Source organism: Carassius carassius, chromosome 7 (genome assembly GCF_963082965.1).
Source record: "Carassius carassius chromosome 7, fCarCar2.1, whole genome shotgun sequence".
NCBI lineage: Eukaryota > Metazoa > Chordata > Actinopteri > Cypriniformes > Cyprinidae > Carassius > Carassius carassius.
The window spans coordinates 13898870-13926502 of NC_081761.1; the positions used below are offsets into that span (position 1 = coordinate 13898870).

Genomic DNA, 27633 nt, shown 5'->3' on the forward strand with positions numbered 1-27633 from the left:
CTGATTTGTTGCGCTTGAACATTTCTTATTATTATCAATACTGAAAGCAGTTATTCTGCTGCATTATTTTGTGGAAACAATTATACTTTTTTCAAAATTCTTTGATGTATGAAATTTCATAAGAACAGCATCTACTGTACAAACAATTTAAAATAAATCTCTGTATATCTCGTACACTATTTCTATTACACAGCTCTGAAATGAGACCAAACCAAATAATTGTGTGTTGCAGGAAAATATAAAAAAAATTGACCTGTCTAGCTTTGGTCTTCATCAGGAATATGAGCACATTTATTCTCCATGGCCAATCTGTCCAGTAATGGCTTGGGACATTGATAAGGGAAATTGCTACCCCAGTCCTTTATATACATATTAAAGAGTCACTTATGCAAGACAGGCAGCAGTATACCAAGATGATAAGAAGCAACTCTTATTTTTGCTCATGTATATACTTTAAAAAGGCTACTTATGCATTCCGCCCTTACTCACCCCTACAAGTCCATTGCTTCAGTTCTCTGTTTTCACAGTAATCATGGTTGGGAACAGGGCTCTTCTCAGTAGCTGATTTGCTCATGTCTAAATGCATAACAATGTGATTTTTGACTGGTTTTGGTTTAAGCCCTGAGAGAGAGAAATGGAGAGGGAGATTAAAAATAAATAAATGAAACAGCCAGAGAATGTATTAAGTATGTATGCTGCTATCTGCTATCTCAAGCTAAATTAATAAAATCTATTATATAACAATTATGTTCCTTGAATTTGAGTGAACGACATTTCAAGAGTGCTGATACAGAGTAAATCCGTATAAATTCCGTATAATTTTTTTCTGCTTGAATATTGAATAGAAACTTCAGAAAATGTTAATGGTAACTTTCTGTTCATTATGCCATTTAAAAATGAAAGTGGTATTATGTTAGAAATTTTTTGGGGTGATGGGGGAATCAAAATTCACAGATTTAAATATAATATAATTTAACATAATAATAATAATAATAATTATAAAAAACAATACATATTTTTTCAACAAATTTATCAGCAATTGTTGCATTTAAAATAAATATATATAAAAATATAATATTTTTAGTAATAATAATTTTTAGTTCAATTTTCATATTTTTTGTAATTCAATTTTACTTTTATTTCGCAACACATTGTATTAAACCTGAAATTTTGAAGTAGAAAGAATGAAATTGTATTTTCTTGTCAAATTTACTTCAATAATCTTTGTTGTATGTACAATCTTTTTATACAGTGGACTGGCTATATGGACATGCAAAATATATATACCTTTTATAAATATTTATAAAAATACAAAATAAAACATACATAAAATAATATTATTATTTATAGAATATATTTATAATTCAATATAATTAATTTTAGAGCACTAAATATCAGATTTTTAGTGCTTTTCATCAGATATTGTGGACACAAATGGTACTTTTTTTATAGACTGAGTATAAAAAAGAGGAGGGCATCAGGGGTCTTCAAGTCTTTACACACATACACAGGGTGCGATTTGTGAAAAAAACAGAGGGGGGATGTTTTGAAACATTTTAATTCATAAAAATAAATCATGATAACATGAACTAGATGACGTCATGCACTAATTAGCATATTTGTGACGTAGTGCGTCGTATTGTATTGTCTCCCTATGCTCACATACTTCAATTTAATTTAGCCATTTAATTTAGTTCTCAATAAAACTGTTTTTATAACTATATTTTAATGTTTCTGTTGTCAGACAACGGAATGAATATTATAATGACTGAAACGCGGTCCATTAAGACTACATAACCAGCTCTCAAACATTAATCTGCACTAATGAAATCAAATACACATACGATAAAGTCAGTGGTTGTGCTGTGACTGATGACGGCTATACTTGCTTGTAAAATAGAGTTAGATGCAGAGAGAGAGACCTCGCGCTCGTACGGTGGCACCAGAGAGTCTCAGAGACTAAATAATGATTGTCCAAGTTGGCAACTCCACTGCCCAGCGGACCGGCTTCAACCATCTCTCAAGTGTTGATAGGCTATTACTCGTGAGGTGTAACCAATCAGATAGCGCCATGGGCGGGACATTGAGCAAGTCTGCAGAGTGCTGAATACAGAGAGGCCAACCCGATCTCATAGCAATTCATACATTTTTCACAAGGTGGCTTATTCGTACGAATTCGTACGACCGCACTTCTGATTAAAGTGGCTCTTTGGCTGGCTCTGATATGGCTGCCGCGCAGCCTCTCCAACGCTATCTCACGGCCAATTTGTACGTATTTTACGAGGTGGCTTATTCGTACGAATTTGTACGACCTCACTCGTACGATTTTATACGATTTGTCTAAACCCCAGTGACGGTTAGATTTAGGGGCGGGGTTAGGTGTAGGTCAATCGTACAAATTCATACGATTGTTGCCAAATCGTACGTATTTTACGAGTTGCACAATTCGTATGAATTTGTACAAATGACCTACACCTGGTAAATTTATCCCCACCGGGGATTAAAATAATTAAGCAGAGGCAGGGATACAGACCAGAAAGGGGGAAATCCCACGCATCCCCCCCGGCAAATCGCACCCTGCACATACAGACACTCTACACCTATCGGTCAGTCTGTCTTTACCCTCATTCTTTAGTTTCATTCTCTTATCTAATGAGACGCATGTTCATTGACCTCGGTGAGCTGTTTGGTTGAAGGGTGTGTTCTGCTAATTACTATAAAATGTGTGTGTGTGTGTGGTTTGTTTGCATGTGGAGTGTTGATTTTATTTGTTGTGCCCTCCATTGTAGTGTTGTGTTTGTGTGTGTGATGAATGACTCTGTGCTGGCCAACTGCAGCTGCTCATTAATGTTAAGCAGCAAGCTTGTGTGTCTGTTCACCTTGCTTTTATTTGCTTATTTGTTTCCATCAGCGTATGTTCGTTTACTTGTATACACATACACAAACACACTCACCCCGCATATTTCAAGGTGACCGCTATGGATCTTGCAGAATAAAATGAAAGAATAGTCTATTATAATGTCTTCAGTGCAATCTGCATGCTATTTTTGCCCTTGTGGAAGACAACACATTACATACGTCAGAAAAAGGAAATTAACATTTAAAGGAATGATGCATCCAAAAATGACACATGATATTTTAAAAGATTTTTTCAAATGCAATTCATTAAACAATTTGTGCTCACTCTGTGATGCATTTACAAATTTGATACAATGCAGTCAGGGAAATGTTCTCTTTCTTTCCATGTTTATTTTTCAGTGGCCCCGTGAAGCACTGCTTTCTGTGTCCCAGACCTTCTTCCAGAATGTGGAGTTTGGCAGTGAGGAGATGAAACAGTGTTTTTCAGAGATGTGTGTAGAGATCCATGTTAGCGTGACTGACATGGCGGAACGTTTTTACTCCGAACTGCGCAGACACTATTACACAACCCCAACCTCTTATTTAGAGCTCATTAACCTGTACTTGAGCATGCTGGGAGAAAAGAGACAGCAGCTGCAGACGGTGAGGAGACTGGGCTATGGGTGATGCATAGATGCATAAATTATGGACTCTAACTACTGTCTTAAAAGTTTCAAGAAAAAAAAATTGCTACCATTTTAAATTTTAAAGTAAGCGACGTGTCAACTGGATGATATATTAGAGTAAAGGATCCTAGACAAACATAGAAATGTGTGACTTGTATGTGTGAAATATAATGTGTGTTTGTCTGCACAGGCTCGAGATCGTGTGAAAAATGGTCTTACTAAACTGCTGGAGACAAATGAATTAGTTGATAAGATGAAGCAAGACCTCTCTGCTCTGGAGCCTGTGCTTAAACAAAAATCAATCGATGTCAATGCTCTCATGGAGAAACTCGCTGTGGATCAAGAGAACGCTGACCAGGTATGTGTATTATTCATATTCCCACAATTCCACATCTGTTTTCACAGGAACTCCTAAATTTATACTTCTATTTTTTCTTCCATTCCACTTGTAATGCTATGTCTACTGTATGTTGGAAGGAAGTCCCAAAACACATTAAAATGTTTAGATTTTTCATGATTTTTCATAAACTCTTTGTATAATGAACATCTTCTAACATTAACAGTTGCTCTTATGAACCTCTTTACCTGTAGGTGCGTAGGGTTGTGAAAGAGGATGAAGCTTTAGCTAAGGTAAAGGCAGAAGAGACTCAAGCCATTGCGGACGATGCTCAGCGTGATTTGGATGAGGCTCTGCCTGCACTCGACAGCGCCAACAAAGCCCTGAATGCCCTGGATAAAGCTGACATATCAGAAATGCGTGTCTTCACCAAACCACCAGACCTCGTCATGACTGTGATGGAGGCGGTGTGCATTCTACTCAACAACAAGTGAGTTCCATCTTTATATTGTATTATATGGAGTGCTGCAGGAGTCCTAAAACCTGGAAATTTTTGCACTTCTGGTTCCATCATCCCAGTCAATGGGTTTTTCGAATGAGTTAAATGCCTGAAATATTGTCTGCGGTTTCAAGTCTTATTCTATAACATAGAATACATCAGTAATACCCCACTCATGTATATTATATTATATTATACTATGGGGCTGTTGAATGCTTGAATCTTATTGGCTGACGAACGTTCTGAGATGTGTTATTATTTTCTGGGAAACACACGGCGAACGTAGTTCCAGGCAGCTCTCCTGACCGCATTACAGTTCCATATCACTTCGCATAGTTAACTGGAATAACGGTCGCACAGTTTGCACAAAAAGGTGTTGTGAGTGCTGCCCTGACAATTTTGTCAGTTAGCATATAGTGTAGCAACTTAAAGTGCTGTTTAGAGACGCAAAGAGGTAAGTTAGCCTAATTCACACAAGCTTTCAATCTCCCTGTGTCTCTGTCTCTCTCGCTCTCTTTCTAATTACTTAATTAATAACTGCATTAGAATGCTATCAATGGCTCAAGCCTCCATTATCAGCTTTAAAATTATGCTTTGTAACTAGCAAAAGAGGCACTGGATGAGATGCAGAAGAAATAGTCGCTACTCACAATAGCGATTTAAGTAAAAAAATCGGACGAATCTCTTTAAATATAATATCTGATTGATGTCTTGAGGGGTGGTAACCGTAGTATAAGTGGAATAATTGACTCCGGGCTGTTGAATTATTAGAAAAATAATGCACACCTGATTTTCTAATAATTCAACGGCCCAGAGTCAATTATTCCTTGCTTATATATTATATTATATTATATTATATTATATTATATTATATTATATTATATTATATTATATTATATTATATTATATTATATTATATTATATTATATTATATTATATTATATTATATTATATTATATTATATTATATTATATTATATTAATTTGTAGAGAGTTTGTGGGTGGAAAGGAAGAGGACCGAGGGGTCAGCTTTTAATACAAACACTTTGAATGCTCACGGTGTCAACTACACCAACACAAACATGCTATCTTAATCACTTCCGGGTTACTTCTTCCAGGGCAGGTTCACTCATCAGCAGTCCTTCTCTCTCTCACCTACTCCTGTTTCTCCTGGCGTTAATACTCTCTCCACGCCAATTACTGAAACAACCCACTTACTCACCATTCGTCTCCTGCTTCTTTCTCCCCCAATCCTGACTTCGCTAAACCACGCCCCCCCCCCCCCCCCCCCCCCCGCCACAATATTATATTATCATACAATTTATAGGCTACACCTTCATCTCATGTGAGTATACAGGATTGAAACCTATTTATTAACAGTGCATGTATATTTAACCCTATGTTGCCCCAGGAGGACTGTGCAGAATCACATTTAATCCAAGATGATGTGGCTCTGATCTGACACCTGTCCTACTCATGCCTGCCAGGCTTGCAAAGAAAAAAAGAGCTGCCTTGCTATCGCACTGAGCATGTGATAAATAATAGGTCTTATCTAAAGAAACCTAAATAAAAGTAGTTCACTTACAGATTGAAAATTCTGTCACCATTTACTCAACGCCCCCCATCCCCCCACTGTATGATTCTCTTTCTTCTGTTGAACACAAAATAATATATTTAAAAAAAAGTTGGGATCCGAAAAGTTGATGAGCAACATTGACTTCCATAGTAGGAAAAAAAATACGATAGAAGTCAGTGGTGCTCATCAACTTTTCAGATCACATTTTTCAAAATATCTTCTTTTTTGTTCAACAGAAGAAATAAACTCATACAGGTTTGGAACAAGTGGGGGTGAGTAAATAGTGACAGAATTTTCATTCTGAAAGTGAGCTACTCATTTAAGTATAAATTACTGTTGTTTTATTTTTTGTTTTTTTTTTTTGACATTTACAAACTGTTTCTGGTCTTTCTTTTACAGTGTAGAGGGACTGAGATGATTATAATGCAGGTTCATGATTTTTTTCTTAATTAGCTGCAGAAAAACATGTTCTCACACAAACCCCTTCCGGTTCTGAGACCCTCCACAGTGTGATTCCGTATGTGCTGGATATATTAACATCAGCTTGTCTGACTGTGGAGCATCTGTGCTCTTTTAACTCAGTCATCAATCTCATCCTACTCCTTCATCTCCTTACTTTCAGCATCATCATTATCATCTACCACAGAGCTACTCATTATTCACTTTATAAGACAGCAATTTAATGGGTGTTTAAAATGTCATAACAGACTGAACAATCTATGTTTCTGTCTCTCCACCTTCCTCTCTCTCTGCAGTTCTTTTATCCTTCTAATTGTTCAATTTTCTCATGATATTAAACCTGTGCTGTATCTAAGTGGCAGATTAGTGGAGTTTAAACTCAACATGAAATCAAAATTGACCCCATTTACTTTCTTAATACAAGTTCCTGTTCTTACTGTGAATAATTCATCCATATTTTACCCTCCAGCCACTTATCATATAGTCCACTTACAGTAAATTATCCAATTAATTTCCAATGGATAAAATCAGGCATTGAATATCCAGTTTCACTGGGAAATATTTAACATTACGGAAGTGAACATTTCATATTGACTTACTACTTAATATAACACTTTTAATTGCTCTATATCAGGGGTAGGCAAGTTCGGTCCTAGAGAGCCGCAGTCCTGCACATTTCAGCCTCAACCCTGAAAAAAAAACCCTCACCTGCCTGTACCGTAGTAATCTTGAGTGGATTGAAAAGCTTGTTCAGGTGTGTTTGATTAAGGTTGAAGCTGAACTCTGCAGGTCTGCGGTTCTCTACTGAACTTGCCTACCCCTGCTCTATATTAACATTTTAAAATATGAACTCCAGTATAAAATTAGACACCTGCTCTAGAGTATATTGCCTGGTTTTCAGGTGTTAAATATTTAAGAATTAATTTCATGTGATACGTTTTGGTGTGACTGGAAATCACCTACGTTAAATCCTCTGTTACAGTAATCGCCTTTGTTTTATATTTCCAGCTGCGTATTCATCCAGTTGGTGTTAAATCTAATAATGTAATTAAGGGATTGGTGGAAAGAATGTGGAGGTGTTGTAATATGTTGAACATTCAGTATTAATAACCATAGTGATTTGCCAAAAGAAAAGAACATTATATACTTTAAAGTAACCCAGACGAGCCTTGTAGGATTTTAAAATTAAAAAGAATTCACTGTACATTCTTTTTTCATTAAACTGGACATTCATCATTTTATTTAGTTATTTCAAATAAGGCAGTTGGCTGAATTGCACTTTCTGAAATATATTTGGTAACAGATACCATTTCCAAGTCATCTAAACTTCCTATTCATGCTTTGAGCTAAAGACACTAATTGTTTTAGTTTCTACAGTAGTTGTAGACTTCACTTCCTATCGCTCCATTGTTTACACCCCACTAGGACAGACTGGGCCAGTGCAAAGCAGCTCCTGGGTGATGGAAACTTCCTGAAAAAGCTAATGGACTATGACAAGGACAATATCAAACCTCAGATTCTTCAGAAGTTGCATAAATACATTACTAATCCAGACTTTGTGCCTGAGAAAGTGGAAAAAGTGTCCAAGGCCTGCAAGTCCATGTGTATGTGGGTAAGAGCCATGGACCTGTACTCAAGAGTTCTGAAAGAGGTTGGGCCCAAACGTGAGAAACTGGCTGCTGCTCAGGTGAGTCTGGTTATTTTTATGTTGTACACAGATAATTTCTATTGCATTATGAATGTGTAACTGTGTATTGTTTGCTGTTATTAATTTGTTTTGTTCTTATTAGGCCGAGTTAGATGCAACTATGTGCACCTTGAAAGAAAAGCAGAAAAAACTACAAGAGGTGGAGAACCAAATCAAAGCTTTACAGGAGCAATATGAGTCCAGTGTGGCTGAGAAAGAGATGCTGGGTGAGAGAAAAAGAGAGCGATGAGGAGACAGATAGCTTGCACGACTGCATAATTATTGAATTTATTGAAATGTATCACTAAATGTGCTTAATGATAATGATGCAATAACAGAAATCAAGAAATTGTGTTGGGGCTAAATAAAGGGATTAAAAAAGGATAATGGAATTGAGTAGAGGATTGAAGAATGATATTCTTGGATTACTGTGCAAAGTCAAGTGAATTAAATTTAAATTTATAACAAATAAGATTGCTGCAGGGAATTATGTATTTTTGCATGCTAAAACTCATCTGCTCTCTAGTTTGCTTTTACTGCCTCACTGTGTGTATAATCACATTCTTGTGGACTATTCTAACGTTATAACATTCAGGGAAAATATTTAAGAGATGTTAGAAACTTAGTGATGTCATGCAACCATGGTGTAGTTATTTTATAGCTTTAATTGAGCTTTTTATTTATGTCAACTGTATATAGACTTCAAAATTCAGCTGTGATCCTTTGTGAAGATTATCATGATGAACACAACATAATGAATCATAAACGTTGGTAACAGAAGGTTTGATTATTCTGCAATAATCCAATGTAAAGCCAATGTAAAAAAAATCCTATTGGGTATTTTTTTAAGGAAACTGGTGTGTTGCTAACTTATGGTTTGGCCTACAAAAATACATTATCTCTATCTCTGCAATGTTCTATACATGGTGTGGGTTCATTAACTGTGGGATTTTGTGTGTATGAGTGAGGCATTCATGTTGTTTTTATTAGGGATGTACAAAAGTACATATTTTTTTATGTCAACTAGTCATAATGTTGTTGAAATGACTAGGTGACTAATGTTATGAAAGTCTGAACCAGTTTAGATGGGATTTTTAAGTGACTGTTGACACAAGATGGACTCAGACATGTTTTTTTTTTTTTTAAATAATACTGAACTGTTTTTAAGCTGCCACACAGTTTGCCTATATGAATCTGTGTGTATGTCTATCTGTGTTTGTGTGTGGGTTGTAGATAAAACTAGGGTTCTGACGGAAGTACGCCTGGGTCGTTCGGGGAAGTTAACATCTGCTCTGGGAGACGAGCAGGTGCGATGGCAGGAGAGCATTACTTTTTTTGAACAGGAGATCCACAACGTCATTGGAAATGTGTTCATCGCTGCTGCATGTGTGGCTTATTATGGAGCTTTCACCTCCCATTACAGACAACTGGTAGTGTATTAGATCACAAGCTTGTCTCACTCCACAGCATGCCTTAATTATAAAATGCCACTGAGTATATTACATTATCTGGCAAGTCTTTAAAGTCAAGCCTGTCTTATCCTCTTAATCATGACCTATGTCAAATGCCCCATTTAGCTTACAGAATACTATGTGCATGTGATTAATGAGCATTTTTTTTTTGTGTCATGTAGCTTATAGATCACTGGATCACACGCTGCCAAAACTTGGGAATCCCAATCAGTGACAACTTCAGTCTTATAAGCATTCTAGGAGATCCCTACGAGATCCGACTGTGGAATGCTGAAGGGTTGCCACGGGATAATGTTTCCACAGAGAATGGAATCCTTGTGATGCGGGGACGCCGCTGGCCACTCATGATTGACCCCCAAGATCAGGTGACTTCTAACATTCCCAAACCTTTCATTAATGCTGTGTTCCAGTGACTTAGCAATGCAAGACACAAGAGCAAGATTTTAATTGAATAATGAAATTTCCTTTAAATAACACTGAACAATATAGTTTCTAGCACCAGTCCCTCATATAACCGTTAAAAGTAATGAATCTCTTCATGAAAGGGTTAAGATGGATCAGTTCATTCAAAAGCAGCTTATTTTCAGGTTAAAAGGAAGCTAATAGGTTCTTTTCCTGGAAGGCAAAGCAGCTGTCGCACACTGTTTCAAGATGATCATTATAGTTTACCCCATGCAAACTTGATAGTGGCATCAACATTTATGATAGCCTAACCACAGACTTTCCCCACTGTTGTGACTGAGGCCAGCATGGATAGACTCAGGATGAGCTACTCCCCTCAAGCACTCAGAATTCCTATTGTAGCCACTGTTAAGAGACTGCAGAATTAAGACAAATACCCAGAGGACACCAGACAATACAGTACATTACATTAATATACAACACTGACTATATCTCTCGTGAACATTTGACCACTGACATGTTTTACAGATGGCTTGACAATTTTTTTGTGTCATTTGCACATTGGTAATTGGTCATTTATATGTTTTAATATGGACACACTATAAATGAGCAGTATGCAGTGTACATACTGTATGTATGTTTGTTTATATTTTTACACAGCATTCCATGTTTTTTGTCATGTTTAATCCATGGGGGTTAACCCATGAGTGGATTATATTTAACTCAGAATAGGTTGGATAAATGAAGTATTTTAACATTGGAAATTTACACTACTGTTTAAAATTCTGGGGTCAATAAGATTTTTTACAGTGTTTTTGAAAGAATACTCTAATGCTAACCAAGAGTATTACCAATACTCTAATGTTCTTATTTTTTTTAATGCAGTATTTTAATTTACATTTAAAATGATTTATTTCTGTGATGGCAAAGCTGACTTCAGTCCTAAATGTCACATAATCCCTAGACATCCTTCAAATATGCAGCTTCTAACAGTTTTGGATTTCATGTAGCCTGTGTCATCAGGACATAAATGAGTGCTTCAGGTGAAAGGCATCTTTAATAGCAGAGTGTTGTTCAGTTGGTTAGAGAAGGTGACACAATGGTTCGAAGAACAGCCTTCGCAACCCAAATAGGAAAACAACCAGCCTCCCTGCATTACCATACAGATATCTTTCTCCCAATCCAACCTCTCCATTTTCATTATTGTCCTCCGGTTTCAGCACAATTGCCCATCGTCGTTTTTTCCTCTGCTCTTTATTGTCATTTGTTTTTTAGTCTCTCTCCATCTGGCTGTCTTTCTTGGGAGACTTCTGTCTTCTAGAGAGACTGGAACAGACATTCAGACATTAGACTGTCACACATTCACATACACACAAAAACCATGTCACAATCACTCTACACTCAACTCATCTCCACTCTGTATAGTGGCATTGATGTCATAACGCTTAGATGCACTTCTCACACACACATTTCTATAAAGTACAAAACTTAATTTCAGCAGAATCTGAACCCAGATTCTTTACAATGCGACATCTGTCACATCCTTTTCATCTGATAAAGATGTCTCTCTTTATTTGTGTTTCTCTCCATGTCTCTCTGCCACACATGCATGTACAAATAATACTCATGCACTCAAGATGTATCATGAGAATAAAGGGAAAAAACAAAGTTGTAGCAATACAAGATTATAAAGTAAAGAAGATAAAAAGATAAAGTCATTATATTTTGAGAATGAAATGATAGCAAGGCCAGTATATTGTGTGAATAACATTAATGTTTAATGTATTTAATCAAAAACAGCAATAAAACATTCTAAAGGTTGAAGTGGTCTCCCATTCCTTAATTTAAGTTATATTGTTGTCTTTTATGAGGTAAATAATGTTAAGTGACTATTCACAAGATGTTTATTCACAGCATAATAAATGATTGGAAATAACATTTCACGTCTTCAAATCCATTCATTATTTATAGTGCGCCAGCCACCCAATAATTGCAATAAGCTTTGTGTATTGTTGCTTCTAAAAAAAACACAGCTCAGCTTTCAAATTCAGTTTCAGTTTTATCATGAAATACAAATTATGAATGTGTTTTTCCTTTTTATTACAAGTTATAGAATGATATAAACATGAAGGAACATCTGAAGGCATAAAAAACAGTCAAATTTAATGAATTTGCATTGCAATTGCAAAAGATGATTGATTTACATGCTGCTTAAACTGAGGTTAATACAGTGATGTCACGCCACATTAAAGAGCAGGAAAAACACGTTATTGTAAGACATGTTGTTTGTATTTCACTATTAAACTGACAGAATTTGAAAGCTGAGACTGTGTTTTATATTAAAAGTACCAAAAGCCCAAATCTTATTACAATTATTGGGGTGAGGTGGGGCACTACAAATAGGCTAATGAATGTATTCAAACACGTGAAATATTATTTCCAAGCATACTGTCCCTGCGAGTATGGGACACTTGGGATGATTGCTGCTAATAGTCCCACATATATTTAAATCAGTTGCCAGGCCAACGGAATTTCTCCTGGTGCCCCTTTGCATGTGCAATATAGGTTATTCTCTCAAAATCTGAATTTATTCTCAAAATATTATGACTTTATTCCTGTATGACGTACTCTCACATGTATTAAGTAAGTAAGGAAATTTGTTATTTTTTATTTTTATTTATGGTTACACCACATTGCCTTTTTACAGTCATGCAATGCAGTCTTTTACATTTTCTATCTAGGCAAATCGTTGGATACGGTCTAAAGAGACAAAGAATGGTTTAAAGGTGATCAAGTTAACCGATGCAGGTTTCCTCCGTACACTTGAGAACGCCATCCGGCTGGGCATGCCTGTACTTCTGGAGGAGGTAAACTTTGACCCTTCTTTCACATTTGAAACTTTGTAGTCAAATGTAAATACAAATACATTGCTGAAATAAGAATGTAAATATTTAAAATTATGGATTAGAGTTGATAGGAACTGAAAACTGAAATCTGATTGACTTTGAATGGTTAATTGAATGGTTTGAATGAATTATTCTATAGTGAGTTTATTAGTTGTGACTTATTCCAGATGTGATATTCTGATGAATCTAGTTTCAGTCATGTTTGTTTTCACTGCTGACAACTGAGGCTTATAGTTTTCCCCTAGCATCTATTTTTAGATCAGTTTTAAGAACAGGATCAGACATCTGTACCAAGAGATCTAACTTAAAAATGAAACTGAATGCTGAATATTTATCATAACTGCAAAATAAACAAATATCATGCATTTTACTTATACAGTATTTGTGTTTACAGCTAAAAGAAATTCTGGACCCTGCCCTAGAGCCCATTCTTCTGAAGCAGACGTTTGTGTTAGGTGGCAGAACGTTGATCCGACTTGGAGATTCTGACATTGACTATGATAAAAACTTCAGATTCTACATGACCACCAAAATGGCCAATCCCCACTACCTCCCAGAGGTAATGACACAGAAAACAAGATAAAAATACATAAAATGAAATTTACAAGAAAACAAAAACAAAAAAGCACCATCATATTATATAAACTTCTTTTTTGGTTTTCAATTTTTTTATTTTATGTAAATGATTTATCTTTTATTGACTATATTCTCGAGTTTGTATATCAGTGTAGTATAAGTTGTGTTCAGCAGTGGTAAGTACAAGTGCTTGGTGATTTGTCAGATTTCTTAAAAGGCAAATCATGGGAGCCCTTTTAGCAGGAGCATCTGTAAACTTAGCCTAATTGTTTGGTGTTTTAAGAACAACACTTTACGATTATGACTGCGTACAAAAATTAAAATAAATTGAGGCACCATCAAACACTTAGAATAACCAATAAGCCCAAACAACACAACATTACTGCAGCAGAAGTGAAAGCAAACCTCAATATTCATCCTGAAGACCATGTTTTCACAAAAACAGAAAACTGAAAGAGCTGCAACTGCTAAAACTTTAATCACAGACACTAGTGCTAAAATGTGAAAATATAAAGTCATGATCATGAAACCTGGATAGTTGGAACACCAAGATATGCTTCGATATCTGCCCTGGCCTTGTCAATTCACCTGAAATGAATAATATCAAGCCACTGTGGGCAGTTCTTAAAGTAAAGTGAGAAACAGATTCCCATCTCCAGTATCTCTGAAGCAAGTTGCAGATGTTCTGATATACAGCATTCTACTGGAAACTATTAAAAACTTTGCATATGAATCTATTCTGAGAATGTTGGAGGCTGTATTAAAAGCAAATTGTGGTAGAAAGAAATATCATCCATTTCCTAGCAGTTCAAATTATTTTTTCCAATATGTGGAATTGGTGTTCCTAGGTGTTCACATTACTTTTTCCAACCATGTGACTGATAATTTATTCTTCCCTGCAAATGTCTGACCCCCGCAGTCTTTTTGTAAATGTAATTACTGTCAGTGTTTCATTAGCAGCTCATTGTTAATTTATCCTCTCAGACTATTTTGTGCAAATGGCAGGGGGAATTTTAGAAAGCATTCTGGGATCAAGGTTTACACCTGTTTAAGGTCAACTAGATTTGGCACTGTAGCAAAGTGGACACGGCTGGCACCAGCCCTTCACATATCTGCTGTGGCACCTCCTTGTGCACCAATCCCTCCCTGGCTCCATGCCATATCAACTCTTGCTGCAATATTCTTGGGTGGATGCGGATCAGCAGCCACATGCCAAGAGACAATGCCCTAGCAATCATAACAGACAAGGCCACGGGCAATAGTGCTTGCTGCATGCAGAGAGCACACCACCAGATATGGTTGCCTGTCAAATGGGGATGTGCCGTTGTAAGCTCCAGCATTAGGGACAAGACAAACCTGTCATTTCAGCTTATATGAAGAGAGATGAGCTGTTCTGACAAACCAGTCAGGACTAAAGAAACATTCTCACAGACAGACAACAAATACAAAGCACATAGGGCCAATCAAAGCACAAAGTGTGCCTCTAGAGGATTTTTTGAAAGGAAAGGTAGCATCTCTTAGCGGATACATTTAGCAGATAATGCCAATCATTATTTACATTCCCCTAAAGAATACATGTTTGTGCTATTTAGAATTACAGGTCAATTTTTGTTTTAATAATTCAAATTTGAATGATTTTCTGCCTTTCTCAGAGCCACCAGTTTTATCTCGTAAACGTCTAAATGATGACAGGGTTATTTATGTAGCTTGCTTTCAATTAATGTTGATACTGTACAAGTTAAGGTATGACCACTACACATCCATAATTGTTTTGTGACTTATTTGTGTCAGGTGTGCATCAAAGTGACCATCATCAACTTCACTGTTACCAAGTCTGGACTGGAAGATCAAATCCTCAGGTAATCCTGTGCTTTGAATATCCAGATTCAATTTAAAAACGAAAAGCACATCAGACACATGATGTTAAGTTTGAAACTTTTTCAAATCTGATATAAAGAAAAACGTCTAAGGTTACGTATGTAACCCTTGTTCCTTGAAGGAACGAGACGCTGCATAGAGAACGATTGGGGAACGCCTCCAGCGTGACGTCTCTGAATAACGTGTGTAATCAGTCCAATGGAAGGGCGAGACGTTATAGGCCGGTGACGTCAGAGACCAGGAAGCATAAAAGCATGAGCAGGGAAGCCGGTAATCAGCCTCAAAGGATGAAGCAAGTGGCGGCCAGAGATGCCGGAAGTGTGGCACTGCGACGCAGCGTCTCGTTCCTTCGAGGAACCAGCGTTACATATGTAACCTTAGACGTTCCTCTTCAGGAACTCGAGCTGCATCGAGAACGATTGGGGAACGAGAATGTCCATGCCGCCAGACTTCAAATCTCTGCCTAGTGTGGAGGTGCACAGCTAAAGCAAGAGAAGGAGACAGGAGCCTGACAGTAATCGGGGACAACCCGTCCAGTGGCCAAACTTAAGAAGGAGTGAGTCTTGACCCCCAGGAGAGGGTAGATGAGAGGACTCGAGGCTTAGGATAGCATCTTGATCACTGCTTAGCATAAACTTCTTCTGGCCGGAGGCCTCAGCCTCAGCGCACCATGGAGGAAACATGTAACCAAAGGGTTTCTGCCCACTGACTGGCCACCGAGAGGGACGCGGTTGGCCACCATGGCCGCCACGTAGACCTTCAGGGTAGAGTGGGTCAACCCTGCGGAGAGCCTGCAGGAACTCCAGCACTGTACCAACCCTGCAGTTAACTGAGTCGAGCTGGCGGTCGCAGCACCAAGAAGTGAAAAGCTTCCACTTCAAGGCATACAGTTTCCTCATTGAGGGAGCTCTGGATTGGAGAATGGTCTTAACAACCTCGGTTGAGAGACCGGAAGCTAAGAGTTGTGCCTCCTCAGAGACCACACCTACAGCCTCTAAGCTCCATGCGGGGATGCACCCTCCGCCTGCGAGAGGAGATCTCTCCTAACGGGAACCTCCCATGGAGTGCCTTCAAAAAGAGAAATCAGGCCCAGGAACCATACCCGGCCCGCCCAGAACGGGGCTACTAACAGCAGCCGGACTCCGTCCCGGCGCACTCTCTCCAGAACTCCCGGGAGCAGAGCAATAGGGGGAACAATGTACAGATGAAACCTCGGCCATGCCTGTACCATGGTGTCCAGCCCCAGTGGAGCTGGATGAGTCAGAGGAAGCCAGAGGGGACAGTGCGATGTCTCTCGAGTCGCAAACAGATCCACCAGTGTCTGGCCAACCTCTCCAACTCTGCTTCATCACCTCGGTGTGAAGCCGCCATTCCCCTCCTGCCTCAACAGGATGTCTGCTCTCATATTAAGATGCCCAGGACTGTGGACTGCTCTCAGCGAGATGAGTTCACCCTGGTACCACACAAGGATCTGGTACGCTAGTTTATATAAACGGCGTGAGCGCTGAACTCCTTGGTGGTTGATGTAAGAGACCACTGCTGTGTTGTCGGTGCGCAGCAACACATGGTGACCTCTTAGGTCTGGGAGAAAGTAATGTAGTGCTCGAAGCACGGCCAACGTCCTCGGCTACCAGCACAAAGCCCTGAGACAAGAACCAAGGTTTTTTTTTTGCTACTTAGTCACACAAACAACATCAATCTCCTCAGAGAAAGATGAATGCTCTGAGAACTCTGCCTCCAAGGACGAAGAAACCGCAGCGTGGGTTTCCAAGCCTCGATAACGAGCTCTAGATCTAGTGTACATGGGTGGAGATAGGACGAGCCGTCTCCAACCCGTTTGCCAGATCATGTGCGATTCCCGCTATCGCGGTAGCCCCTGTGCCTCAGGAGCAGCGCGACCGCAACCGCAAGATCGCATGCACGGACACACTCCTCGGAGCATGCCCGGCGAGAGCGGAGCACTTAACAGCGAGAAAAGCACAATCAGCCCCCCGAGAGCCGACTGCGCGAGCTCCACTCCTCATTAATGCTGCTTATTATAATATTAGGCATAATATGCTTGTGTAACTGGTGCTTGTGCAACTGGTGCTTGTGGAACTGGCGAGCTCAGCGACGCCTTCCACATCAATCTCCTCAGAGAAAGACAGGCAGTGCAACGCACCCTCTCACCGGGGAGAAAGTACCGCAAACGCGGGCTTCCGAACGCCCGAGAGCGGGCGCCGGATCTGGTGGTTAAGGAAGAAGATAGGGACTTGCCCGTCTACATTCCTTCCAGCGTATCCGAAAGCGAAACCCGTGAGCACAACCACCGCTCCGCCTCGGTGAAAGCGGGGCTGGCACCGCGAGAAACGCCAGTGAAAGCTCCCTCCTCAAAGAGAGCCTTCTGAGAGTGAAGCAAAAGGCTTGCATCGCAGCCGTCAACTCCCTCAAGGACTGACACTGCGCGCTTCACTCTCAAGCAGACAACACACATACTGCGTGTGTCCCTATCCTTTTTTTTTTTTTTTGCTGGCAGGGACAGATAGCGACTGACACACACACAGAGCGCTTGCTGAAAACAGAAGGCTGATTACCGGCTTGGCCGCTTATGCTTTTATGCTTCCTGGTCTCTGATGTCACCCGCCTATGATGTCTCGCCCTTCCATTGGACTGATTACACACGTTATTCAGAGACGTCACGCTGGAGGCGTTCCCCAATCGTTCTCGACGCAGCGTCTTGTTCCTGAAGAGAAACGTCTTTAGGTTACGTATGTAACCCTAGTTCCTCGAGGGAACGAGACGCTGCGTCGAAGCGCTTTGGGGAACGCGTTCAGCGTACGCGACTCTGAATATCGTGTGTAATCAGTCCAATGGAAGGGCGTGACGTCACCGACGTGGTGACGTAAGCGACCAGGAAGCTATAAAAGCACGTGCCACGCAGCTGGCGTCAGCTTCGAGTACCAGCAAGCGCCGGCAGGGGTTTCCCGGGGGTATGGCTCCGAGACGCAGCGTCTCGTTCCCTCGAGGAACTAGGGTTACATACGTAACCTAGAGACGTTCCTCTTCAGGAACTCGAGCTGCGTCGAAGCGCTTTGGGGAACGAGTCCTAACGCCGCCAGACTACCAAACCCCTGCCTGGTGTGTATCCGAAGAGCACAGCTCAGGACAGGAGGACAGAAGCGCCTGGAGTGACTGGCATATCTAGGCCATAGAACCTAACAAATGTAGAGGGCGTGGACCACCCCGCAGCGTTGCAGATGTCCAGCATGGATACACCTGCTAAGAAGGCCTTAGAGGCCGCCATACCCCGAGTAGAGTGAGCCTTGGCTCCCGACAGCGGGGGACGACCAGAGGACTCATAGGTGACGTTGATAGCCTCGACTATCCAACGACTAATAGTCTGCTTAGAAGCAGGAGAACCCCTCTTGGGGGGACCGTAGCACACAAGCAATTGGTCAGTTTTTCTCCACAGGGCAGCTCTGTGGACGTATGCGTCCAGTGCTCGAACCGGACACATACAGTTTAGCTTCGCCTGGTCGGGCTCCCGAAAGGGAGGAGGACAGAAGGCCTGCAGCACTACAGGTCGTGGTGTAACAGAGGGAACCTTGGGAACATATCCCGCTCGAGGGTATATGAACGCTTTAGTCATGCCTGGTGCAAACTCAAGATAAGAAGGGGCCATCGAGAGGGCCTGAAGATCTCCTACTCTCCGCAGAGAGGTAATAGCCAACAGAAAAGAGGTTTTAAGTGTGAGATGTCTGTCTTAGATATCTTGAATAGGTTCAAACGGGGGTTTGCACATAGCCTCTAACACCACAACCAAGTCCCACGGGGGAATACGGGACCGTACTGGAGGTCTCAGCCTCAGTGCACCGCGGAGGAAACGTGTAACTAGGGGGTGTCTTCCCAAAGACTGACCGTCGAGAAGGGTGTGGTAGGCCGCAATGGCCGCCACGTAGACCTTCAGAGTAGAGTGGGTCAACCCTGCAGAGAGCCTAGCCTGTAGAAACTCCAGAACTGTACCAACTGGGCAGTTTGCTGGGTCTAGCTGGCGGTCTCTGCACCATGAAGTGAAAAGCTTCCACTTCAGGGCGTACAGTTTCCTCGTAGAGGGAGCTCTGGATTGGAGTAGGGTCTCCACAACCTCAGTTGAGAGACCAGCTGCTACCAGTTGTGCCCCCTCAGGGGCCACACCCACAGCTTCCACAACTCCGGGCGAGGGTGAATTATCGCGCCCTGCGCCTGTGAGAGTAGGTCTGTCCTGATCGGTATCTCCCACGGAGAGCCGTCGAGGAGCGAGACTAGATCTGAGAACCATACTCGGCCCGGCCAGAACGGGGCTACTAATAACAGACGGACCCCGTCCCGGCGTACTCTCGCCAGAACTCCCGGAAGCAGAGCGATAGGGGGAAAGGCGTACAGACGAAGCCTCGGCCAGGTCTGTACCATAGCGTCCAGTCCCAGAGGAGCTGGATGAACTAGAGAGAACCAGAGGGGACATTGTGACGTCTCCTGAGTCGCAAAAAGGTCTACTTGAGCCCTGCCAAACACTCTCCATATCTGATCTACCACCCATGGGTGAAGTCTCCATTCCCCGGGCCTCGGCCCCTGCCTCGACAGTATGTCTGCTCCCATATTTAACTTCCCAGGAATATATACTGCTCTTAATGAGAGGAGTTTGTTCTGGGACCACACCAGGATCTGGTGCGCCAGCTTGTACAAAGGGCGCGAACGCAGACCGCCCTGGTGGTTGATGTAAGAGACCACTGATGTGTTGTCGGTGCGCACCAACACATGGTGACCTCTCAGGTCTGGGAGGAAGTGCTTCAGTGCACGATAAACTGCTAGCATTTCTAGACAATTGATATGCCACGTTAGATGGCGATCGCTCCACAGACCACGGGCAGGGTGGCCACTCATGACCGCACCCCAGCCGGTGAGGGACGCGTCCGTCGCTAGTGTCACACGGCGACAAGGAGCTCCCAGCACCTGCCCTGATTCAAAAACCAATGTTTCTTCCACATGTCTAAGGCACGGAGGCAGCGCCGCGTGACCTTGATAGTGCGAAGCGGATTGCCCCTCGGGGAAAATCCCTTGGTCTTGAGCCACCACTGTAGGGGTCTCATGTACAGCAGCCCAAGAGGTATCACGTTGGACGCAGCTGCCATCAGACCCAACAATCTCTGAAATTGTTTGACAGTGAGTGACTGGCCTTCTCTGACTCTCTTGACTGAGATGAGTATCGACTCGATACGAGCAGGGGACAATCGTGCCTGCATCGCGGTCGAATCCCATACTACGCCTTAATAGGTGGTTCTCTGAGCCGGAGAAAGTACACTCTTCTTGGCATTCAGTTTCAAACCCAGCTCCCCCATATGTGCGAGAACGACATCTCGATGTCGAACCGCAATCTGCTCTGACTGAGATAAAATCAACCAATCGTCGATATAATTGAGAATGCGGATGCCCTGTGTGCGCAGGGGGGCCAGAGCCGCATCTACACACTTTGTGAACGTGCGGGGTGAGAGTGCGAGGCCAAAGGGAAGTACTCGATATTGGTAGGCTTTGCCCCCGAAAGCGAACCTCAGAAACTTCCTGTGTTGAGGAAGGATGGAGATATGAAAATATGCGTCTTTGAGATCTATCGTGACAAACCAGTCCTCGGACCTGATCTGAGCTACAACATGCTTGATTGTGAGCATTCTGAACTTCAGTCTCATAACTGAACGATTTAAGACCCTCAGGTCTATAATCGGACGCAGCCCCCCATCCTTCTTTGGAACTATGAAATACCGGCTGTAAAATCCGGACTCCCTGTCCTGAGGAGGGACCACCTCGATGGCCCCCTTCTCTAATAGGGTTTCCACTTCCTGTTCCATAACCAGACCCTGCCCGGGGCCCACTATCGTGTGAACGACCCCGTTGAATATAGGCGGCACGGAGCCGAACTGAATGCGGTAGCCTTTTTCTACTATATGCAGGACCCAACGAGATACATTTGGCAGTAGTTTCCACGCTGCTAAATAATCTACTAAGGGAATCAGTCTCTCGAGACTGACCTCTGGTGTAAGAGACCCCCGCAGGGGCGGCAAGCGTCCCAGCCCCGCTACGCGCACGGGCGGAGGATACTGAGAACGATGCTCGCCCGGGGCCGCTGCGCCCTGGAGCACTGGCAGGGTTGGCAAAACGACCCCTAGAGGGCACTGAGGTGGGACGGGCACCGTGGACTGCGGCGTGTACCGTTCTACCCCAGCAGAGGCTGCCCTCTGAATCCCCGGGCCATTGGCGTCAGGGTTTCTTGGCCGAGGACTTCTTAGCTTCGATAACCGCCCTTAAATCTAATTTGGGCTTAGAAGACCTCGGCCTAGAGCGTCGCTGAGACTCTCGTTCCCGACGCGGAGGAGCACGAGAGGCGACGCTCTGCTTCTGGGCCTCGCGGTGTGAGGAGCTAGGGTGCGGCTGGGGCATCTCCTTCCCAGATGCCCCGAGGGAGCGACGAGGGAGGAACTTATGGAACACCGCCGCCTGTTTGCGGGCCTCCTGGAACCTGTCGACGACAGAATTAACTGCGTCGCCGAACTTCTTAATTCAGAAATATCATGGGACTTGATCTCCTCTCCCTCATCTAGCTCCTTGAGCAGGTCGGCCTGGTACGCCTGTAACACCGCCATGGTGTGCAGACACGCACCAGCCTGACCTGCAGCCGCATACCCTTTGCCCACCAAAGCCGAAGTTATTCTTAGTGGCTTTGAGGGCAATGCCGGGGCCTTCAGAGACGATGCCGCGCCAGGGGACAGATAGCTCGCAAGCGTCTGTTCCACCCGGGGCATCGCTCTATAACCGTGCTCTCCCATCCCCACTACATTTCCGTAGTAATCAGACGAGGGGATGTAGAGGCGGGCCGAGAATGGACGTTTCCACGACCTGGCGATCTCATCATGCAGGTCGGGAAAAAATGGAAGGCCCCGGCTGGGAGGTGGCTGACTCGCGCGCAGGAAGCGTTCATCCAGCTTGCTTCTCTGCGGTTCGGTAGACTTTTCGGCGGGCCAATCGATACTTAATTTGGCCACCGCGCGAGTAACCACCTCTAAGAGCTCCTCATACTGTAGCGAGTGGGGTGCGAATCCCTATCGAGCGACTCCACATCGACCTCCTCGGAGGAAGAGAGGCGGAGCGTCGATCCCTCACCCTGAGTGGAAGGAACCGCTGTGCGTGCTTCCGACTCTAGGGATTGGGTGCCGGATCTGGCAGAAGTGGAAGGAGATAGGGACTGGCCCGTCTCCATTCCCTCTACCAGATCGACTTGCGAACCCCACGAGTGCAGCCGCCGTTCTGCCTCGACAGAAGCGGGACCAGCACCGCGGGGAACGCTGGCGAAGGCCCCCTCCTCGAAGAGGGCCCTCCGGGAACGAAGCAGCCGCACCGACATTCGCTCACAGTGCGGGCAGTCGGCCCCCTCGAGAGCCGACTCAGCGTGCTTCGAACCCAGGCAAACCACGCACAGGTTTTGTGTATCCCCACCCGTTATGTATCTCGGGCAGGGAGGAACACACAGCCTATAACGCGATTTGGAATCGCCATCTGAGTGCTTAACTTTCGCCTTGCTTTTTGGCATGTCTAGGAGCTCTTTTAACTGGACAGACAACAGTAAATAAGACTCACAAGACGGACAAATGACATTCACACACAGAGCGCTTGCTGAAAGACGCGAAGCTGACGCCAGCTGCGTGGCACGTGCTTTTATAGCTTCCTGGTCGCTTACGTCACCACGTCGGTGACGTCACGCCCTTCCATTGGACTGATTACACACGATATTCAGAGTCGCGTACGCTGAACGCGTTCCCCAAAGCGCTTCGACGCAGCTCGAGTTCCTGAAGAGGAACTTCAAGTTAACATTTTGGCTGTGCTGAAAAACTTATATTTTACCTAATTAGATGTTTTCAGTCAAAAATGCTTGTTAATCTCTCACAATGTCATATTGTCAACAAATCTTGGATTCAATCTTTTTGTCAAGTCTTTTTTGTTTCAGTTATCACAGGTTTTGTATTTCTTTTTGAAAATGATTGATCATAGTACTCATTGATTTGAGCTTATGAACCTCAGTTTATGAGTGAAGAAAGCATTATTTGGGGATCATTTTGTCAGTGTTCACTCAAAAACATAAGGCACATAATACAGAATCCAATATATGTTAATAATATAGCAAATTAAGAAGTTTATAAGCTATTTTTTTGTAGGCTGTTCATTTTTGTCCGGAAACACCACAAGTGTAACAAGGTGGGAAGTTGTTAAACCCTGTGTGAGCACAGTCAGTATCTTTTAGTCCAATGCAATAACTTGAAATTTTAGGAAAAATACAGTTTTAGTTTTCCAGAGGTTTAAAATATTCACTTAGGAGACAGTAGCTGAATCAGAGGTGTTTATTTTTTTAAAAAAGAAAATAGTGATGGAATAATGCAGTAGCATAAGTGTTGTAGGTTTCTGTCTTTGCTTTTTATATCATGGTCAATGGATATGAAAACCATGACCCCCCCGCTCAAATCCTAAATTGTTACAGACTTTATTATTTCTGTATTTTCTCATCTTTTCATCTATTGTCTGAACTACAGACACATTTAGACATAATGTTGTCTAACATAAAATATTTATTTGTTTGTTTAAATGATGTACCTCTTGCCAGTTACCACTATGTAAAATTTTGATTGACTTGTTTTGATTGTTTAATTTTATCTATACCCAGTGATGTAGTTCGTCTGGAGCGTCCTGACTTGGAAGAACAGAGAAGCCAGCTTATAGTTCGCATCAATGCAGACCGGAACCAGTTAAAAGCCATTGAGGACCGAATTCTCAAACTGCTCTTTACCTCTGAGGGCAACATCCTCGACAATGAGGAGCTTGTACAAACATTACAAGAGTCGAAGGTCAGTGGTTTGGGGTCAGAAGTTTAAAGTGAGGGCATAGTTATGTGTTTGTTACTGAGCTATAGTAGTTTTAATGTTAAGACCGTATTTAACTACTTAGTGAGCAGAGTAATCAGTAGGCCAGTAATTATATATAAAAGCAGCTGAAGATGTTATTTTAACCTTTGTTTATCCTAAAGCAATATGAATTCATACACTACCATTCAATTTGGGGTTTGAAGTCTCTTATGCTCATCAAGGTTACATTTATTTGATGAAAATACTGTAAAAACTGTAATATTGTGAAACATTATTACAGTGTAAAATACTGTTTAAAAAACTGTTTACTATTTAAATTTCCCAAAATATATCATGTTTTAAAGGTAAATTTTCAGCTCAAGAAACATTTTGATTGAAAACTGCTGAGATATTTTTGTGGAAACCATGATTCTTTTTGACAAGATTCTTTTATAAATGCAGTTCAAAAGAACAACATTATTTTTCTTCAATGTCCCTTTTGATCAATTTAATGAATCGTTCCTGAATAAAAGTATTAATTTCTTTCAAAAACCAATTTTATTAAACCCAAACTATTGAACTGTAAGTTAAATCCACCAACATTCACTTAAACAAAAAAAATACATCATTGGAAAGGAATGAAGTTAGCTCTGAAAATGACTTGCATCATTTGTTTGCAGAAGCCACTTTGTTTGATAATTTCTGTAATTCAATGACATTTATTTATTTTAAGTGTCCAGACTCTTTTTGTTGCCACTGTTTATCTAATAATTGTCATTAAACCTTTCTTTTTCTGCTATGATAATGACTGCTGCATACAAAAGGGGGAGGTTTACTTCACAAACAATGCAAATGTCACAGTTGACTCAAAAGATTATGTGAACATTTGGGAATGAGGGCTGACACATATGAATCTTTTTCTTCTGAGGATTTGTTTTAGGATTTGGATATGGAAAATCAAATGTCATGTTTCCTCTTGTGTCACTATCACAAGCAATTCAACATGAGCATATTACCATATTTTTTTTTCATAACTTCTAGAATTAGAATTTTCGTAAAATTCTATAATGTGTAACTATAGAAAAAAGTACTCCTCTAGATTTATAGTACAGTACAGTTGTGTATGCTGCCTTGATCTCCATAATCTCTTTTTAGTGAACCAGGTTCAAAACCAGCATAGATGTCTATTACTAATAAATGGTGCTTTCATTTGGGCTGGCACAATACATTTTTAGCATATTCCCCTGACGTAGTGTGTTTGTGCCAAATTTGAGCAAGAATCAGAGGCACAGATTGCACATCACTGTCAACCTTCCGCCACCCACAGAGAGTAATGAAAGGCTGAATGGGAGGGGCAGATAGATTGATGAACGAAAGGTTGGGCCGGCAATGAACAAAGTATGCATCTTAAAGGCAAAAACAGCTCTGTCTCTGTCTGACACCTCTGCTACAGTTTCATGTATCTCTGCGACACTAATACTGCTGTCAGGGTGGATGGCTTGATAGCTCCTTTTGCATTTTAAGATGCTTTATAAACACATCAAGCTCTTGAGTCATTACATTTGTCTCTGTTTGGAGTATAACACTTACATTTGACATCAAACTGATCTGCTGACAATTTATCCTCTTTTCTCTTGCACAGGTGACATCTCAGGCCATCAAATCTCGGCTGGTGGAGGCAGAGACAACAGAGGAGATGATCAACGCAGCCAGAGAGAAGTATCGCCCTGTTGCCACACGTGGCTCCATCATGTATTTTGTAATTGCCAGCCTGTCTGAGATTGACCCTATGTACCAGTTTTCCCTAAAGTACTTTAAACAGGTAATTTAAATCTAGAGCAGACATTCTAGAATATTATTTCAGGATGTAATGTAAAAAAAGATTGATTAATTCATTCATTAAATTAAATAAAAAATAAACCCAGCTACTTTACTTTTGTATATACAATACTATTTAAAAGTTTGGGATCTGTAGGATTTTTTTTTCCACTGAAGCTGCATTTATTTGATCAAACATATAATAAAAACAGTAATATTGTGAAGTATTTAACGACCTCAAAGTGTCTGGTTTACATTTTGTCAACTCACGCATTCCCTGAGAATGTCCCTGAAATGTCTTTGCAGTTGTTCAACAACACTATTGAGTCATCAGAGAAGCACAGAGATCTGAGTATGAGACTACAGATTCTGTTGGATCAGACTTTGCTGAGCGCCTACAAGAATGTGTCTCGTGGCCTTTTTGAGCAGCACAAGGCCATCTACAGCTTCATGCTCTGCGTGGAGATCATGATGCAGAGGGGAGAGATCTCCCAGCAGGAGTGGCAGTACTTTCTGCGAGGAGCTGGAGGCATGGAGAAGGTCAGGGAGGTTGAAAAGGCATATGTGATAACAGAGAAAGAAAGAACACCTGTGCGTGTGTGTGTGTGTGTGTGTGTACAGTATGAGTACTTATGTTTGTGAGTTCTTATTCTGATCCTACAGAAGGCAATTATCCTTTTACAGGTCATGAATGGGATTTAATTGTGTTAATTGTTAGATTTTAGAGCTTATTTATAATTTTTCCCTTTCCTCAGGGGCCTGCGGTCTCCATTAAAAAGGCATCTCTCTAATGCCCCATGCTGTTATATTGTTTTCGTGTGCGTTAAAGCAATATGTTTTTATGTGTATTTCAGTAAACTGAGTTCAGTTCAGTTCTGTTGCTAAGGAAAGCATCTCTGTTGGGTAACCCTAAGTTTTAAACTTGATTCCAGTGCCATTAGGGACATGAATGAAACTCAAATCATGTGGCTAATTGAGAATTAAATGTGTGGATTGAATTTGCACTTTCACTCCAGTGTGTCTCCTGCACAAAATGTGAATAACCATTAACATCTTACATGAGAGGTTGTGTAAGTAAAACATTTCTCATTTACCAAATTTTATAAACCTTGACGGTTATTTTTATTTTGTGTTCCCTTATTTATGAACCTGTCAGTATAGTATGTTAATACGGTTTAGAAATTGAGGAAAATTCTCTGGGGAGGAAGAAAAGACTCCGAGTGTAATAATCCAATATGCTGTCCATCACTGCTTGTAACTGATTTTCTCCAGTGTTTGTCAACATTTTTGTACACAAATCAGTTATGACTTGTTGCTTGATCAAAGTCCCTAATCTCAATTCATGCTCTTTGAGGCTTCTGACATGTATCAGTATGATTAAATATTACTTATGCAGCCTTATGCACAAACACACACACATTTTCTGATAATAACACTCCTGCTTCCACTGCAGGAATTGCCAGAGAAGCCAGAAGTGCCATGGTTGTCTGATTTTGCCTGGGAGACTTGTTGTAATCTAGAAGGCCGACTACCATGCTTTCATGGCATTAAAAAGGAGATCTTATCCACACCTATATCTGTCAAACTGGGTATATTCTTCTGG

At 41.5% G+C, this 27633-nt stretch overlaps 1 protein-coding gene across 2 annotated transcripts in view; it reads left to right on the forward strand.

Annotated features, from left to right (window-relative positions):
• Window positions 1-27633, forward strand: part of dnah6 (dynein, axonemal, heavy chain 6) — an 80058-nt gene that overhangs the window by 38391 nt on the left and 14034 nt on the right. For both annotated transcript variants that reach the window (XM_059553950.1, XM_059553951.1), the window contains exons 51-64: window positions 3259-3501; window positions 3715-3882; window positions 4116-4351; window positions 7820-8081; window positions 8185-8308; window positions 9315-9511; window positions 9715-9918; window positions 12697-12822; window positions 13256-13420; window positions 15229-15296; window positions 24035-24215; window positions 25855-26034; window positions 26337-26570; window positions 27484-27619. In XM_059553950.1, the coding sequence (XP_059409933.1) occupies window positions 3259-3501; window positions 3715-3882; window positions 4116-4351; window positions 7820-8081; window positions 8185-8308; window positions 9315-9511; window positions 9715-9918; window positions 12697-12822; window positions 13256-13420; window positions 15229-15296; window positions 24035-24215; window positions 25855-26034; window positions 26337-26570; window positions 27484-27619 (2524 nt within the window). The remainder of the gene's footprint in view (window positions 1-3258; window positions 3502-3714; window positions 3883-4115; window positions 4352-7819; window positions 8082-8184; window positions 8309-9314; window positions 9512-9714; window positions 9919-12696; window positions 12823-13255; window positions 13421-15228; window positions 15297-24034; window positions 24216-25854; window positions 26035-26336; window positions 26571-27483; window positions 27620-27633) is intronic.